The 18212-nt window shown below is 43.5% G+C and overlaps 1 protein-coding gene and 1 long non-coding RNA gene across 4 annotated transcripts; one reads left to right on the top strand and one right to left on the bottom strand.

The window, feature by feature from the left end:
• Positions 1–1179: 1179 nt before the first annotated feature.
• On the bottom strand, positions 1180–13245 carry slc39a6 (solute carrier family 39 member 6). Of its 3 annotated transcripts, XM_070541515.1 has the most exons (13): positions 13180–13245; positions 11209–11364; positions 9255–9441; positions 8529–9045; positions 7666–7861; positions 5809–5922; positions 5365–5534; positions 5100–5294; positions 4870–4948; positions 4035–4421; positions 3882–3962; positions 2873–3063; positions 1180–2359 (listed from the first exon to the last, which is right to left on the bottom strand). In XM_070541515.1, exons 3-13 carry the CDS (start codon positions 9434–9436, stop codon positions 2207–2209), a joined length of 2265 nt encoding a protein of 754 aa, XP_070397616.1. In that variant the 5' UTR covers positions 9437–9441; positions 11209–11364; positions 13180–13245; the 3' UTR covers positions 1180–2206. The 3 variants fall into 3 exon arrangements, with proteins under 3 accessions (XP_070397616.1, XP_015811948.1, XP_015811947.1); XM_015956462.3 differs by lacking the exon at positions 13180–13245 and having other exon boundaries at positions 11209–11410; XM_015956461.3 differs by lacking the exons at positions 11209–11364; positions 13180–13245 and adding an exon at positions 10809–11039.
• On the top strand, positions 11115–13028 carry LOC139061685 (uncharacterized). Its single transcript, XR_011515459.1, has 2 exons — positions 11115–11241; positions 12369–13028. It is a non-coding gene; the product is annotated as an uncharacterized lncRNA (long non-coding RNA).
• Positions 13246–18212: the final 4967 nt, after the last annotated feature.

Here is an 18212-nt window from a genome sequence, read left to right on the forward strand (position 1 = left end):
CAACCAAATTATTATACAGTAATATTTTTTCCTTTTTTTATTATTTGATATTGTTTCGTGACTCAGACATATCGAGGTGCATCGTATCGTGAGTAGATCGTCCCATTCCTAGTAAATATTAGTTAACTTGTCATGTTTTAATTGTTTGGGAAATAAATTCTTACTTTTACAAACCAACTCTTTCCATGAATCAAAACGAAGTGTTCACAATCCCTGAATAAACAAAGAATCCAAGAATCTTCTGATTAAGACACCAGACCAAGCAGGTTGATATTCTATATTTATATAGAGTATCACATCTTATTGGTCATAAGTAGAGGCAATAAATTTAGCTCTTAAAGCACTCAATTTACCAACTCCTACACAGCACTAGACAACTATTAACAGAGAACTCTATTCACACCGGTCATAAACTCTCTAGAGCACTTCCGGCCCGTATGGTGAGTGAAACTTCTGGTTGGAATTTCAAAAATATATCTAGTGAAATTGTTTTAGTTAAGATAATCTTGATAATTTTAGTTTTTTTTATTAAGGTCATGGTGTAAAAAAGGTCATGGTGTCATAGGTGATCCCATGTTTACCTGGATCTGACTGCATTGGCTTAAAATACCATTCATTACATTAATGTAACTGATGTAATTGTGTTTCTGTAAACAGGAATAAACTAGGAAGTTTATTGAGACAAGATGCTGTGTCTTGGTTCATGTAGCAGAGTCTACAGCCCCTTGAAACACACACATAACTCATGACTTTTTCAATAATGTCTTCTAGAAATACATAACTTCTTCTGTCCAGGTAACATAGAGCCTTCACGACACAAGTCTTCATTGGTAATCTGCATCCAGGAGTTCAAACTCTGAACCATCTACATCAGGGTTGAGGTCCAGTGTCCAGCATGTTTTAGTCGTCTCCCTGCTCCAGCACACCTGATGTTAATCAGCAGGTGACCAACAGTGCGTGATGAGCTGTTGAACAGGCGATTGAATGAGAGGTGTTGTAGCAGAAAACAACTAAAACATGCTGGATAGCAGACTTCCAGGACCGTGATGACCCACACCTGAATTGGAGCTGAAGCTTTTTCTCAGGAGTTACATATCGAGCTGGATGAAACCGGACTTCTGGGATGCTGGAGGACAGCCCAGAGACATGGACATGAGCATAAAACCAACTAGACACACATTTAACTCATTCTCTTCCACCTTTAATCACATTTTCACACATTTCCAGAGGTTTGTGTTGACAGAACGTAGAATCAACGTCTCTAACACATTTACAGGAGGAGGAATGTATTTACACAGAAAATACTGTACATGTCACAGGTGAGCGTCATGTGGTGAGGAAACACGTTTGACCTTCAGATCAGAACCAACCCAGGATCCTGCCAGTCCCAGAGTCTGACCAAAACAAATGTAACAGAAACAGATCTTTGACAGGTTTAAACTTGAGCTGCCAGCTTACATCTAAACAAACAGAACCATTAAAGCCGTCAGAACCAAACCCACTGAAGCCAGTCCGTAGGGCATGGAGCAGACCGGGATTCGTTCACACTCAACAGGATTTCATTCTTTTACCAACATGAGAAGCTTCTGCTTCCTTGAATTGGGTGAAAATGAGCAGAAAATACTTTTGTTCCCTCTTGTTTAGAGTTTTGACCCAAAAAAAAGTTCTTTACAGCTGGATTATTTTCTGGAACACGCTCAAATAAGCTAAATATGCCACAGAAATGAGGATATGAGTCTTTAACTGTTAGTGTGATTATCAGCAGCTGCCGACTCATCTCTGATCATTCATCAGGCATGCGGAGGTAAGGTCTAACCGGAACAGGAATAAAAACATCACTCTGTTAAAAATAAACCTTCAGATGCAGAGATGCGCCTGAATGATGGTCAAAACGACATAATGCAGAAGAAACTAAAAGCAGATGTGGCTAAGCACACCTAGTCAGGAGGATGAGAAGCCAACAGAAGTGATCCAGGAGCCATCGTCTGGGGTAAAGGGTCCAGCTTAAAACCAACCTGAACGACCTTCTGAGGAACACCAAAGTTCAGCTGAAGCAGCAGCGTCTGAACCCCACAAGCAGCGAGGTCCTGCTCACCTCTTTGTTCCAACGATATGAAAATGTAAACTAAAACCAGTTGAAAGGAGTCGTCAACAACAAATACGAACATCAGCCGCAGGCGCTGGAATGCACGGAGCTAGGAGCCAATCAGAATTCCAGGTCCAGCTGGATTTTGTGCTCAAAGAGAGCGATTAGCAGCATGATGCAGAAGCCCAGCAGGATGCCGGCGTTCTGCAGGAAGAAGAAGCCCCAGTGGCTGAAGCCGTGGTCGCCGGCGTCGTTGTGCAGCATCTCCGGTACCTGAAGGTGAGAAATAACACCTGAAACGTGCTGAAGGAAGGATGTCAGTCACTCAGGGACAGCGGTTCAGAACCATTCTGTTAGGATTTTATTATTATTGTGGCTGAAGATCTGGGAAAATCAAAGGAACAGGAAAAATTTCCTTCAGTCTTTCACAATAAGAGTCTCAAAAATACACATGACCTAAAAACATCTGAGATGTATTACTGTTTTTCTCACCCTGAGCTTCTAGGGATTTGGGGTAATTATTGATAGGTTGTGTTCAGATCCAGTTAGTTTTATGAGCTGGAAGAATAGTTTACACAAGGCATTGTGGGTATTCTAGGTCTTTGCTCTGGTTTAGTTCTGAGTCTCAATAACTATGCAGATACCTTTAACGCAATATTTAAAACTGGAGCATAAAGATGCTGAAGGACCAGGTTCTGTCTGCTTGTGTTGGAACCATCGACATACATATAGGTTGGAACCTGCAGGAGGCTGCCCCCTAGTGGCTACAGACAGAACCACACTCACCATGTCCACGAGCGCCACATACATGAAGAGTCCAGCTGTGAGGGCGAAGATCCACATGCAGATGTTTTCAGCGTAGTGTCCAATCACAATGCCAGTCACCATGCCGAGGTAGGCCATCATGGCCGACAGCACGTTGTAAAGGATGGCCTGGCGCACCGTCATTCCCGCCTTCAGCAGCACCGCAAAGTCACCTGGGAGGAAACAAACGCAGCAGATTCCATCCAGTTCCATCCGTTTGTTCTCTTTGGTTATTTTTTTCCATAGTTCTTTTGTTTTATGGAGTTTATTTTCCTCTTGTTTATCTGATAAGAGCTGATGAGGTGTGGTGCTACACATCACCGTGTGGTACGCTGGAACTACCACCAGGGACAGGAAGAAGCTGCAGCGTGTTGTACGCTCTGCAGAGAAGGTCAATGGCTGCTAACTCTCCTCCATACAGGACCTGTACACCTCCAGGTCATTGAGGCGTGACTCGTCTCACCCTGGACACGGTCTTTTGACTCTCACCCATCTGGCAGGAGGCTCAGATCCAGTCAGACCAAAACCTCTCCCGACAAGAATAGTTTCTTCCCCTCTGCTTTTGGACTCATGAGTGACAACCCTAGGGACGCCCACCCCAGCTGCTTGGTTCCAGTCACATGACCTGTGTTGTGTTTACACCTGAAATGATCCGCTCTGATCAGTGCCTACACAGAAGCCGTTTCTCTAATTATTGCCACTTTATATTAATTATTTTATCATGATTATAATATTACTTCCTACATTTGCTTATCTCTTATTTTTATCTGCTTTTGCACCAAGTACCGCAGCAGCTTCCGAATCTTGTGAATTCTCGCACATATTGCAATAAAACCTTCTGATTCTGATGCAGATGAAATGTTCCAGAGAACAAGCTGAGCCCAGATGTCTGATATCCATGAGCCCAGCGGCAGCAGAAGGAATGCTTCATTTATTGTTCTCAGGAACCAGAGGCGTGACGTCTCATTATACTGAAACCAGGAAGTCTTACCCAACTCGTGAGGCAGTTCGTGACAGAAGACCGCCACAGACGTGCTGAGGCCGCTGGACAGTCCCTCTGTGAAGGCGGCCCCTGCAAAGACACCACGTATTAACCTAAAGACACTTGGGTAGTAGTTCCACCCGATCCGCAGCAGCACCTTACCGATGGCCAGGCCGTCGCTGAAGTTGTGCAGCCCGTCTCCCATGATGACCATCCAGGCGAGTGTGGCCACGCCCGCCTGCTGGAAATGCTGCTCGGAGTAGGAGTGGGAGTGGCTGTGGGGGTGGTGGTTCTGGGAGTGGTGGTGGTGCAGGATGTGGTGGTAGTCGTGGTGGTGGTGGTGCATGCTGTCGGCCTGGCCCACTGTGTCATGAAAATGGGAGTGGCACTTGTTCTCACAATCCTCCGCTGTGTAGGCGTCGGCGCTGGAAGGCCGCCCATAATCTTGCGGCGAAACGATGGAGACCTGCGGTGCCAACATCACCTGCTCCTCCTCTGCCACGCTGCTCGAGTTGTCGCCAAATGTGCTGGTGCCATTGGTCTCCACATCTGCAAACAGAAAAATAACGGGATCACTGACAAAACAAAAGCAAGATAAAAATTTATGTTTGAGGTCGTTTTGCATTTGACTTTGATTACATGCTTTTATTTTGAAAGGCACAGGATGCGTGTGATGACAAAACAACTGAAGCTACTGGAGAACCTGATTATTACTGATCCAAAAATCAGCTTCACCCACTACTTACACCTTTCACAATAAAAGCGGCTCGTGTTGAATGACGAGCCACAGTGCATTCTGGGAAAGCGGGGCTTGATATCACAGAACTATGTTGTGATGCTTCTACTGGAAATTTAAAGTGTGTTATATGTGACATAACAGCTTGCCATATCTGCGGCACACTGCTCCTCACTGCTGCAGCCTCTCAGGCCCAAGTACCCAGAATGCACTGTGCTGTGACATCACGCAGCCCCACATGTCTGTGTCGTGTCTCCTCACCTTCCATCGGCTTCAGGTCCTCTAGAGCGGGCTGCTTCCCTGGTTCTTGTTTATCATTCTGGTCCCACTTCTTGTGGACCTGTGAGCATGACGGAGATAATTAATAACTTCCTGTTTCCGTGGCAACCAGAGCCCGGGTTCTCCTACATTCTTTCTACGCATAATTTCAGACTCTTCATCACACCGGTTTAATCTGTTTTACCGACACAAACACCAGGTGACCCTCTGACCTTCTGCTTCTTGTCTTTGTACATTTTCCCGAGTGTCAGGAAGTGTTCGATGAGGAACATGAAGTAAACACCGCTCAGAGCGGTCAGGCCCTTCCACACGGCGTCCATGTTCTCCTCTCCTTCATCGTGAAGATGAGGCTCCTCTACGCTCATCTCAAAGCCCTCGGGGTGATGATGGTGGTGGCTTCCCTGAGACTGATGGGAGAAAGTTCGGTTGAGGTGACGGTGGAACCTAAAGGTCTGGTTTGAGTAAAGGTGGACTAACGTGGGGGATGAGGTGCAGGAAGGCATCGCCGCTCAGCGTGCCCACGGCCAGCGCCACCAGGAAGCTGAGGAGGAACTTGAAGAAGACCCTGTTCATGAGGGGGATGAGGATGACGCCGAGCAGCGAGAGGAGGCTGATGATGGTGATGGAGAGGAAGCCGCCGAGCCACGCTGCCGGTCAGAAATCAGTCAGGATCAGCTGTTAGTGTCTGGTTTTGGTTCGTTTACAGAATCATCAGCTGCTTCACGTCTGGTTTTAATCGGTTTAAAACTTAATCTAAATGAAAGCAGCATGTTTTTATTGTGGTTGTTGGTTTAAAATATAAATAAATGCTGATAAAGTCCATTTTAAATGAAAGCTGTTTTCTACAGAAAAACATAACTGAGATGAGTTTGAATCTGTGGAACGGAGACATCAGCAGAACTCCACTTGGGCGGGTCTCACCTGTCGAGATGTTCCTGCTGTTCTCACCGCCGCCATCACCGAGCTCGCTGAGGCTGTTGACTGAGTGGTTTCGGTCGCCATGGTGACCGTGAGCATGTTCATGGTGTTTATGTTCTAGAGGTAAAGAAGAGGTTAAATAAAACATCCGGTCAGCTCCATGCTGTGTGCTGATTGGCTCGGAAGATGAAGGCAGAGCTTCGACCTGAACTTTGTTCAAACTGATCCAGGATGACAGAGGGACGAGATGTCTGGTTTTAGTAAGTGAGAGGAAGCGGCTCTTTTAACAGCAGAATCACCATGGTAACCGAGCCTTAACTCATTGCGTGCTTCATGGCCGTGAAGGCTCTGGAGCTAAAGGTGGTTTTCCAGGAACACTATTCAGTAACTCGGCCCGACCACCGTTTCCGAGGGCACGGGTCAGTATTTTCCCTCTACTTTCTCCCCTACTTTAGTCCCTGCGCCATTGAGGTACCTGGCACGGCTGAGTCGGGTCAGCATAGTGACTCTGGCCACTGATTGGCTAGGAGGCAGAGTTACTGGTTGCTCCGGAGTTTTCTGCCTCCTGTTTCACTGCCTGCAGCCATTTCCTGGTTCAGAGTCTGAGCAAAATGTCCAGCAACACCACCGTTTTTCAGCCAAGTTTAGTTTCTGTGGAGCGTACGGATTACGGAAAGCCTTCCCCACACGAGAGCAAACTGCTGCGCTAACAGTCGTTCATGCCGTTGCTCAGCAGATACTTTGCTGTGTGTGCCTAATTTTCAAATTTCTGCCTCACGAGGCGCTGAGGTGAAAATCAAGCGGTTTGAAATTTTGGCCTCACAGGAGACAGAAACTTGCCGTGTGTGTCCTTCGTGAGCTGTCGGCTGAGCTGAAGTACTCTAGTGGCCAAACAAAGCGCGTTCTCCGCTCACATGATTCCACGATGGCAGCCCCGTGTCTGCATGTCGGAAAATAAACAAAACAAAACAAACAACAAGCTGGAAATGGAGGAAATGCTTCTACTTGTTTTGTTGTTGAGGCGCCACCGTCATTTAAGGGTTAGGAGAGTATGGGTACGGTGGCAAAGAAGGGTCATTCATGCAAGGATTTTAAGCCAATCTACTCAGAGATGCGCCTTCAAGACCCAGAATCCTTCTGACAGCACCGCCGCCTGGATCCTGAATCCTTCAAGAGGGTGGTGGAAACAGTGGGCCCACCGATCCGCAAGGTACCGTTTGTTTATTTTTCTGACACGCAGACAGGGCAGCAGGCTGCATCTGAACACATCTTGGGGTCATGTGAGCAGAGAACGCGCTTTGATTGGCCACTAGAGTATTTCTCTCAGCCGGCAGCTCACGTAGTGTGCGCAAGGCAAGTTTTAGCCCTCGTTAGGCGGAAAGTATCAAGCCGGTTTGACTATTACCTCAGCGAGGCAGAAAACTCCGTGAAAATTAGGCACACACAGCGAGGCATCTCCAGTGACGTTAGCTCAGCGGGCTCTACACTTTATTTTGGGCTGACTCAAACCACGCTGTACTGAGCTGTTTCAGGATGATGCTCGTGGAAAACTAGCTTAACTTAAGGAAATGAGCATCTGGAGTCTAAAAGCTGCAGGAGGACGTGGTCAGTAATAATTTGTTAATCCAGATTAACCCATAATCAGCCCAGTCAAGGATAACCAATAAACCACCTGGGAGAATTATTGTCCAGGTCTCGGACGGACCTGGTACTGATTCTTCCCACACCCGGCTCCCCTGTTGAAGGTGTGTTTGTTTTGGGTTCACGTCTCGTTTCTGGTCAATCATCTCTTTAAAAACACACCGAAGATCTCAACAAGTTTAACTTCAGCCACGTTTATCTTCCCTCGTGCCGATTTACCCGAGTCAGCTCCTAGTCGCTTTCCGACGTTCCTACTGCTCTCCTGGAGTCGGGAGGAGGAGTCTCCGTGCACGATGCACGCCCCCCTGTCAATTTGGTTCAGGAGGGCAGGGCAGAGGTAGCTGAAGTCTCTGAGGGCGACGCCCACTTCCTGAGACATCCCGTGTGAGGCGAGGAGGCTGGAGGCGTTCAGGCACTGCATGGAAAACACAAACATCGTTCAGGTTAAAGAACTGAAAAACCAGAGAGGATTCTGGGTCAGAGCTTTGGGTCGGTTTGTTTAAAACAGTCAGAGAGGAGAAAACAGCCTGAATATTCCTTTTTCTACACATCTGAAGTTAAACTACGTCTGAACTGTAAGTTTTGGTTTTAAACATGGAGCTACGGTTTGAGACTGCTGCTGTGTCTCCAGTTTACAGGTCTGATCTGATATTCCATACTGCACCTCCACCTGGTCGCTCCTCCAGGTCGAACCATGTGGAACCAGAACTCTGAGGATCTAATCGGACCCGTCTGGGCCCAATCCTGCTGCTGTAGGTGAAAAAAAACTAAAACCTGTCAAAGTTTTGTTTTAATATTGTTTCTCAAACAGCACAGAGTTTCTGAGGAAAACTTTTAATCTAATATTTTATCATCAACCTCAGTTTGGAGAAACAGAGATCAGAGAAGCTACCATTAAACTCCAGTAGGACCAGTTACTGAGCCGTTTACCACCATTAAAACAATAAACTCTGAAACACCATGACAGTAGATCAGTGCTGATATTTAATACATGTTTTGCCTGTCGTACACGGTCATTTAGGTAGGATTCTGTGGTTATTTCCAGCAGAGTTTAGTCTGTTTTTGGTTCCGTGGGGTCCTACCTCAATCCGGTTCAGGCTGCGGTTCTGGAGGTGATCTTGATCATCTGCCTCATCGTGGTCGTCTCGGCTGACTGCAGCCGTCAGACTCTCCGTAGCAGCATCAGTAATAGTCACGGTTTCCTCGGATGAGCGACTCAGTCGAGCAGACCTTCTGCCCTCTGGCTTCACCACCAGCTGGGTTCCGTACTCCTCTGTGGTTCCGACAACCTGAGCAGACGCCACGGAGGGTTTGGCGCCGTGCAGAGAGACCTGAACGTCCAGGTTCTCGGTTCGGATCCCCGCAGCAGAGTTTTCATTTTCAGGACTCTTTGTTGACTTGATGACCTGAACATGCAGGTCAGTGCTGTTGCCATGGTGATGAGGATGGTTGTTATGGTGGTGATGATGGTGGTGGTGATGGTGGTGGTGGCTTGCTTGCTCACGGTGTTTCACCATAACGGCTCTGATCCGGTCGAGGCCCACGTTCTGCAGCAGACGCTTCAACCCCAGCAGAGAGATGGTTCCGTTTTCTCCGTATCTGAGATCAATTCAGTCAAACATGAAGATTTTTCTCAATAACAAAAACTTTTAGCAGAATTAAACAAACAAGATTAAAAAATATGTTACAGATCTTAAAAATGTTTAAGTGTCTCTAAACCTTCCAAACACAAAAAGATCTGTTTTTTTTTCCCTGACTCAGCGTTTTGGGCCCAGTTTAACCAGCAGGAGGGGCTGCTGGGAGCTCACCTGTTGAACAGAACCTCCAGGTGTTGCCTCTGGCTCTGCTCGGCTCGCTGCACATCAACAGCAGCCGACAGGACACACGACCCGCCGCCTGGTTCTGTGCTGCAGTCAGAACCAGCCCAAACATCCCCAACAGCACAGAGAAGCATCACAACCAGAACGGCTGCAGTCATGTTCTCAATCATCGTCCCTGAGAGAGGAAACCAGTAGAAACACATTAGCTGAAGGGTTTTACGCCAAATATAAAAACAAACACTTAGCTTCATTCTTCTGCAGCAACAACCGGGTCAAAGGTTACTAAATAAATGTGGAAACAGTGAATTATTTTCATAACAACAAAAACCAGCCTGAATCAGTAGGTTTCACACATGAGCCGGTCAGAAACTCACATCAGTTATTTTAGTTCAGGGTCAGCGAACGCATCTGGAAACCAGAACTGGTGCATCGCCAAAAAAATAAACGTGACACCAGCTTCCTTTCTAAGATCAGTTTTCTGTTGTCTCATCTTTAATTCCTGATCAGGAAAATCAATTTAATTCTACAGGAAAATTTCCACAGATAAAATCTGAAAACAGGAACTAAAAGTCTGGATTTGTTCTGTAAGGCAGAACCAATTCCTTCCTGTGTGATGATTTATCATGTGTCTCTTATTAACAATAAAAGTTTCCTGAAAGTCATTCAACTTGCATCAAAATCAGTTTAGTGTGACAAAACGCAGAAATTCTCAAATTCAGGATCAGCAGCAAAACGAACATTGTGACCCGTCGAGCAAACAAAGATTATCTCTGCTTCAGTTAAGTTATCCGTGTCTGTTATCAGAAGGGAAATGAAGCAGCTAAATCAAACCAAATATCACGTTTTTTCTTCATTTTATCTAAATGACCTCCTGTATTTTACATCACGAATCCTTCAACATCCCATTTGGTTTACTAACACTTAAACTTCACAGAAAAAATGTTTAGTTGTGCAGAAAAAATAAAGTTAACTAGTTAATCAGACAGATTTATAGTATTAGATCATCATTTTATAGAAATATTGTGTCTGCAAACAAAAGAACAGCTGTTGGGACAGGTAAAAACGGATGTAATATAAACCATCAGCAGCTAAAACTAATCTGACAGCTATCTGAGGAATTCTCTAATGAGACAAAATTGGTATGAAAAACAAATCGTATTCAGTAAATCCGATTAAAGTTTCCTCTGGTTATTCTCTCAACTCAACCTTTATTTACATAGCACCTTACAGGTATATAAACAGACATAAAAGGAAAATGCGGACATTCATGGGGGAAAATAATTATCCTGATTAGTTAAGCTAAGCCGAATTAAAGAGCAGTTTCAAATAAATGTAATCAATGAATCTTGTAACCATCTGCCAGCTGAAACTAAGTAAAACATTTTAATTTGAAACTTTCGTATCGTATCAGTTTGACGGAAGTCTTCTACAAACGGAGCTTCGAAGCCTGTTTCCGTTATTCACGGATCAATACCAGATCAATATCACCTGGAGTATATATTTATTATAATAAATAATAAAAACGCCATCACGGCTGCTCACCTTCCTAAAGGTTCCTAAGGTAAATTAGCCGAGTTAGCCTCGCTGCTAACAACCAGAACATCGCAGTTTCATCAGTCGGTGGACGCTAACAGACGGCACCGACCAGGTGGCTGCGGCCCGGGCTAGGGCCTCGTGCTGCCGCCTAGCCTCCACCTCAATCCCCAGGTAAAAACCAAACCAGCTTATCGCGACCACGCGTGTCGGTGTTTCACCAGAGGTAAACAGAAACACGTTTTGTGCGCTCTGCACCAAGCCCGGTGCCGTGTGCACAAAGACTACAAAACCCGGAAACTGAGCGGTTCCGCTGCCGCCGAGCGGAGCGACCAGAGCGTAAGAGCGGCGTCTCAAACCGGACATAAAACATACTAAAACGGGCTCCTAAAGGCATAGACAGGCTTACAGTGATGGTGAAGGACTCGTCGTGCACTCTCCGGTGGGTCTGAGGGTCTCACGGTGCTGCTCAGTCTCTCGTCTTCTGTCCCGTTGTCGCCGCAAATGAATTAGCTATGCGGCGCCTTCAGAGATTGTCGGAAATCTGAGCTTCCAATTCATCACACTGGAATGAGAGGAGGAAGAATGTGATCTGACCAAAAATATGACTGGCTTTAAAATGTTTGTCCCCACGATAAGGACATCCCTCGAGTTTACAAAAAAACAAATATAAAAATGTTTTTCTTCATACAGTTTGTATGCATGTGTATGCATATATGTATTTAATTATTCTTTATTTAAGGTCTCATCGAGATTAAAAACCTCATTATCAAGGGAGTCCTAGCCAAGAGGCAGCAAAAGTTAGTTACAAAATGTTTCAGTTAGTCATGTTGGTACAAAATTACATGTATGTTTAATACCGTTGCATGTGTGTATCTGTGTCCTTTTTTGTTGCAGTTTTCTTTTTTCTAAGTTTGTTTTCAAGTTTTTATTCTTCATCCTAATTAGCCCACTGTCTGTCTTCACCTGTATTCTATTACTCTGTTTGTGTATTTGCTTTCTTAATAAGTAACTGGGATTAATAAAGTTCATTCATTCATCTAAATAAATACCCGATTTTCTTTTAGCTTGTGAATTTTACTGCTTTTACTTTTATTTATCTGTGGAATTTGTACTAAAACTGAAGCCAGATGTTAGCATGCAACTTTTCTTTTATAATAACCATAAATGTGGACTCTACTTGTGTTTTGCACCATTGAGTGATATTTAAAATATGTTTTAATTTATTATTATTATTATTATTATTATTATTATTATTATTATTATTACTGCTACATCAATAGTAAAAGTGACTGCCATGTTATTTTATTTATTGTCTTTTGTCTTCTTCATTTCAGACTACAACTACTGACTAGTTTTCCATCTTTAGTAAAACACAAATAGAAATTCCTAAGGTTGCAGGGAAAATGGGATTATTTTAGCTTTATTAATAAGTTTTATGATTAAATAAATTACTCATAAATAACATTTACATATTTGGAATTTAAAACCTAAAAGTTAAATTATTTTTATTAAACAAAAAGTGCATTTATTTGTTTCTTTCATATCCTTTTTTTCTATGTTTCGCAGGCAAACACAAGTGAATCATTCATTAGATGATGAGCATTCTCTCAATCCTGCTCCCACTGAGAGTAGAGATGGAGCACCTGAACGCACCGCGGAAGCAGCATGAGGACAGAGATGAGCTTCAGGAACACGTGATGATCACGTCTGATCGGAACAAAGGAAGAGCGGGATCGGCTGCAGAACTGATGTTTGATTTCAAGGCTTCTTAAACGTCAGGAACAAATGATTCAGATTATTACGTTTGAACATTAATATGATAATAATCCGCTCCAGTGAGGATCTGACTAAAATCAGCAGAAACAAACTCCATTCATGCATTAATGATCAAATGAAACATTTTCCTGCAGCTCTTCTGTTTCTGCTCAGGTTTGTTTGGTTTTCAGATGAAATGGGATCAGCTGTTAAAGCTTCCCACACACTTGAGATAACAGCTGAGCCCAGATGGATGCATCTGCAGACCTGAGAACGAGCCCACCCTCAACACAAACAGCAGCTTTGCCGCTCTGCCTTTAAACCACTGAAGAGCTCAGAGAACCTGTTTGTACTGGTTTCTCCTGTTTTTGCTTTTGCTGTTGGCTGACGGTGATGATGATGATGACGATGATGATGATGATATATCACTGCAGATTGCTGCCTTTTTCATTAAAAATGAATTTTCTCTCAGATATTGTTTAGTTTAACAATTTTCAGCAAAAAAGAGAAAATCTGACTGCCCGACCAGGAAGAATTGTGATGAATTCAGGTGGATAAACACTTTAACTCATAAAACATGCTTGCTGGAGTGAAAGGGAAGATGTGAATTTGTGGATTTTACCTGTTGAGGCCCTCAAAGCTCTTCATGATCTTCTCTGAGCCGTCTCACTGCCCACAGCACCAATATTAGCTTTAGCTCCAGGTGAGGCTGATGGGAATGTCCCTGTTTCTGAACATCTGTGGAAAATGGAACAACAAACATCTTCACACACACACACACACACACACACACACACACACACACACACACACACACACACACACACACACACACACACACACACACACACACACACACACACACACACACACACGTAGTGGAGGCAAATTGATGATCTGTTTTGACCAGGAAGATGTAATATTCTATATAAATATAAAATATTAACCTGCAACGTCTTTATTGTAATTATTCAGAAGATTCTAGGATTTAATTCAGAAGATCTAGGTTCTTTGCTTTTTCAGTGATCAACCACACTTCGTGTTACTTCAAGAAAGAGTCAAGTTTATAAAAGTAAGAATTTATTTTACAAACAATTTAAAACATGACTAATTAACTAAGCATTAACTGTGATTGGATGGAGCTAAACGTGAGGAAGGAACCTATGTGTGAATGATGTCAGTTCAGAGCTTCCTTATCAAAATAAGCTGAGTTCTGGTGAAAAGAATTTGGTTTGCTTTGAGCAATAAAGTGGTTATCATCAGAAGAACATTCAGACGCAATCTGTCATGTCTACTTCACTTGTTTCAGAGACCCTCTTGGTGGATCTGAAAGTCACAGGGGTCGGCTGACCGCTAGCACCGGAGGGCTGTATAATAGCGAGGTACCGACTCTTCAGTCCAGAGATGTCTCGGGTACAACAGATGGATGGAACCTTGCATCTGGCGGACTCTTAAGGAGTCTAACGATATCAGCTTTGTTTATGCAGGAACTGTTTGCTCATCAGCTTTGCAGGTGCAAAAAGGTTTTGACGACGTGTCAAAATCTTTGATGGTTAAAGAGGTTTTGCTTCAGATGGCCGGTCTGAGCAATTCTCTAGACCTGTCGAATCTCTCAGATTAAGGTTTATCTGTTATGATTTGAACAGCCAATCAGAAGCTGACAAGTTTGGAGAAGTTTTACCAAGAGAACTCAGAAACACGCCTTCTTGATACAGGATGCTCTGACTGGGTTAATATATTATATGTGTCAGGATTTAACTTAGCCGTACTTGTTATGTGTGAGTGCAGGTGTGGAACCTTGTCGTCAAAACACGGTGAACACATGGCAGGTTCTAGTAGATGTAATGTTAAATAAATAGTGTGTTTGGTTAAGTAAGTTGCTTTAAGAGCTATTTATATTATTAACACTACTTGTGACCAATAAGTGGTGATCCTCTATTTAACTAAAATTCAATTCAATTCAAAAATACTTTATTAATCCCTGCTTGGTCTTATTGTTTTAGTCAGAAGATTCTAGGATTCTTTTATTCATTAAGGGATCGTACACTCTTCGTTTGATTCAAGAAACAGTCAGGTTTATAAAATTTAAGAATTTATTTTACAAACAATTAAGACTTGACAAATTGGTTAAACTATCTACTGTGAGTGGATGTGAACTAAGGATGGTGTCTGGAACTTATGTATGAATATAATGTATTCAGAGTCTCCGTACCTCAGAAATCTGAGTTCTGGATGGACAGAATTAGGCTTGCAAATAAGCTATAAAGATGTTATTATCAAAACCACATACAGACGCTATCTCGCTGTGTTCTATCTCACCCGTTCTGGAGACCCCTGTTTGGATCCGAGATGTCAAGGAGCCGACGACCCCGCTACACGTGGTTCATAGAAAAACCTCGATGCGACCAAATCAGTCCTGGGATGTCTCCAGGTCACAACGATAGATGAAACCGAGCGTCTTAAAAATAACTCTGAAGGAGTTTGCGTCAGCTTTGTACTGCAGGTACTATCTTGTTGTTCTCAGCTTTGCAGGTGCGAAAAAGGTTTAAGGTTTTGACAACGTGTCAAAATCCTTCTGGTTAAAGAGGCTTTCGCTCAGATGGCCGGTCTGAAGCTTTTCTCTAGAACCCTCGAACTGTTGAACTGTTCGAACTGAGGGAAAAACCAGAGCTGGCTAGTTTTAATGGATTGATGTTATGATTGACTAACCAACCACAGGTTGACAAGTTTGAAGATATTACTAAGCATCTCAGAGACACACCCTCGTTGATGTAGAGACTCTGAATCTGGGCAAAAGGTTATCCATGTGTCATGCGTTAACTTAACTTTACTTTGTTTTTGTATGAGTGTGGAAATGGTGATGACCTCATCCAGTAAGCATGCTGAGCATATATCATTAAACAGATCAATGAATATTTCATTGTATATAATTATAAAATCTTCTTTCTTCTGGGAATAAAGGAGTTCATTTAAAAGAGTTTCTCTGTGAAGGACCTTGGAGGAGAGAGAATGCTATTGTTTATCCTTTATTATCTCTCGGGCTCTGATTCCAGCTGGTGTGAGGAAGCAGGCTCTGATTTAAAGGGACTACGTGTAGACATCCAGGCTCCTGTGAGGGGAAAACACTGTAGGTTGTGTCATAGCCAGGTTAAGTTGACCTGGCTGTAGATCTTGACCTGTGGGATCTCAAAACCAGGCCATTTCGTGACGTTACATGGACAACATAATATAACATCCATTCAGTGTGCACAGATTAATGAAGCATTTCATTATACTATAATTATTATACATACTAATAAACAAATCTTTATTTAATGATTATCTAGATTATACGTCATAGAAGAAGTTCATATTGATTTATTAAATCATTCTTGAGTTTAGCAACTGATTCGAACTGGAGTTCTTCCTTCTTCTGGAGGCAGACAGACGGGACCTTGGGGAAAGAAAGTTATTGTTTATCTTTCAGACTAGAAGAGTCTGTGAATCCCAGCTGGTGTGAAGGCAGACTCATTTTAAAAGGAACACATGCATTACTGTAATGGTCCACCAGGGGGAGACTCTTGAACATCAGATCCACTTTAATCTGAATAAAAACCGTGGTTTCTGTGGAATAATCAGTGACGTTTTAGGATACGTTACTATTTCATCCCTCTTTGTCTCATCTGATGTGAAACTTTCACTTTTTCAAACTTTACTGATATTTTAACCATCAAACAAAGATTTTCTAACAGCTGAAAGAATTTTTGCATCATAAAACAAGACTGAAGAACATTTTAGGGAATATTTTCTAAACAAAAGTCCTACACTTCCTGACCAAACCAAGAGACTTTTATTTTTCAGCCCTTCCGAGTTTCATAAACTTTCCATTAAAGTTCTTTGGCAGGATGGATGTGATCAGATCAGCTTAACAGGAAGTGATGAAATATCTGCGGACCGGTTCTGGTTCTGTTTGCTGTTTAACATGACAGCTGGGTCCAGTGGGCTCCTCCTCCTGAATAACAACCAGAACATCCTGACAGCGTCCTCATTACGTTCCCTCTGATCAAAGACTCCACAAAGTGGATCCTCACTGACCCAAAGCAGATTCTGGGATTATTATAAATTCATGAGCAACGCCTGATTTAATCAGGATCACCGACCCGGGAGGGTTCTGGTTCTTCAGATCCTGTGTTTCTTACCTCAGACTCAAAATCTTCTTCTGGGTTTTAGTAAAATCCTGCAGACAGGAAACGGAAACTTGTGCAAACTGATTCAGAAATAAAGATTAGAAATCTGCTTTTACTTTAATCATTAAAACATCAAATCAGTGATGGTTTGGATGAAGAGTAAAGAGTTTTATCGTTGGTCTACGTTCCTACCTTCACCTGTGGCCATGAGCTTTGGGTAGTGACCGAAAGAACAAGATCGCAGATACAAGCGGCTGACATTAGTTTTCTCCACATCGTTCTCCCTCAGTTAGATGCTCAGTCATCTGGGAGGGGCTCGAGTAGATCCGCTGCTCCTCCACACCGAGAGAAGCCAGTTGAGGTGGCTCGGGCATCGAGTTAGGATGCCCCCTGGACGCCTCCCTGGTGACGTTTTCCGCGCACGTCCAACCAGGAGAAGACCTAAAGGAAAACCCAGGACACGCTGGAGGGACTATGTCTCTCAGCTGGCCAGGGAACACCTTAGGATTCCCCCGGAGGAGCTGGCCTAAATGTCTGAGGAGAGGGAAGTCTGGTTCTCCCTGCTCAGGCAGCTGCCCTTGCGACCTGACTCGGGATAAGTGGATGATTTCCTAAACCTTACACAAGGATGGGCATGGAGTTCCTCCCACTTTACTCTCCTTTCCTCAATCCGATAGAGGAGTTTTTCTCTGCTTGGAGGTGGAGAATGTGTGAGCATCATGCTCAGGATCAGCTGTCTCTGCTCCATGCTGTGGACGCAGCGTGTGACAACATTACAGGAGATCAATGCAGAGGACGGTTGCGGCATGCACGCCGTTTCTTCCCTCGTTGCATCGCAAGAGAAAGTATCCGCTGTGATGTGGACGAGAATCTGTGGCCAGACGGACAACAGCGTGTAAATAATAAGGAGGGTGAAGACAGTGGACAAGAGCGGGAGAATGAGTACGGCGACCACTGAATACGTCCTTGCTTTTTAAATTTTGTATTCATACAATTTACTGTATTACTGTACTGTACATTTTCTTTTTACATATGTATGAAACTTTCTTTGCGTGTGAATAAAAAATGGTTATAATTTCCTTGGTAGTGTGAGTGCAATCTGCGATGTCAAACCTTGGAGGCTATTCTTTTCGGTTGTATATCGTTGGTCCTCTGCCGTAGTGACAAAACATCTAAACATTTGTATGGCAGTACTCACACAATGCCAAAGGGACGATGCATTTTGGGGGCACTGACTATTCAAATTAGAAAGAAATGTAGTTTTGACACGTGGGTGAACTGGAGAGATATGAGCTTTTGCAGGTAAACCATGTTGTTGTGATCAACCATCCAGGTTTATTTTGACAAAAGCACGAAGAATGATGAGAATGTCCGATCTGTGTCAAGAAATGAGCCAAAGCTATTGAGAAAGATCTTTGCCCTTTTGGAGACACTGACTGTTTAAATGAGAAAGGAATTTCGACTGAAGCCTGAGTGAACAGTTTTGGAA

Source organism: Nothobranchius furzeri, chromosome 11 (assembly GCF_043380555.1).
Source record: "Nothobranchius furzeri strain GRZ-AD chromosome 11, NfurGRZ-RIMD1, whole genome shotgun sequence".
NCBI classification, from domain to species: Eukaryota; Metazoa; Chordata; class Actinopteri; order Cyprinodontiformes; family Nothobranchiidae; genus Nothobranchius; species Nothobranchius furzeri.

Coding starts and splice junctions, on each gene's coding strand:
- slc39a6 (XM_070541515.1), bottom strand. CDS start 9,436: ATGATTGAGAACATGACTGCAGCCGTTCTGGTTGTGATGCTTCTCTGT. Junction 9,046..9,254: donor CTGGAGGTTCTGTTCAACAG/GTGAGCTCCCAG, acceptor AATTGATCTCAG/ATACGGAGAAAACGGAACCA. Junction 3,064..3,881: donor CGAACTGCCTCACGAGTTGG/GTAAGACTTCCT, acceptor GTTTCCTCCCAG/GTGACTTTGCGGTGCTGCTG.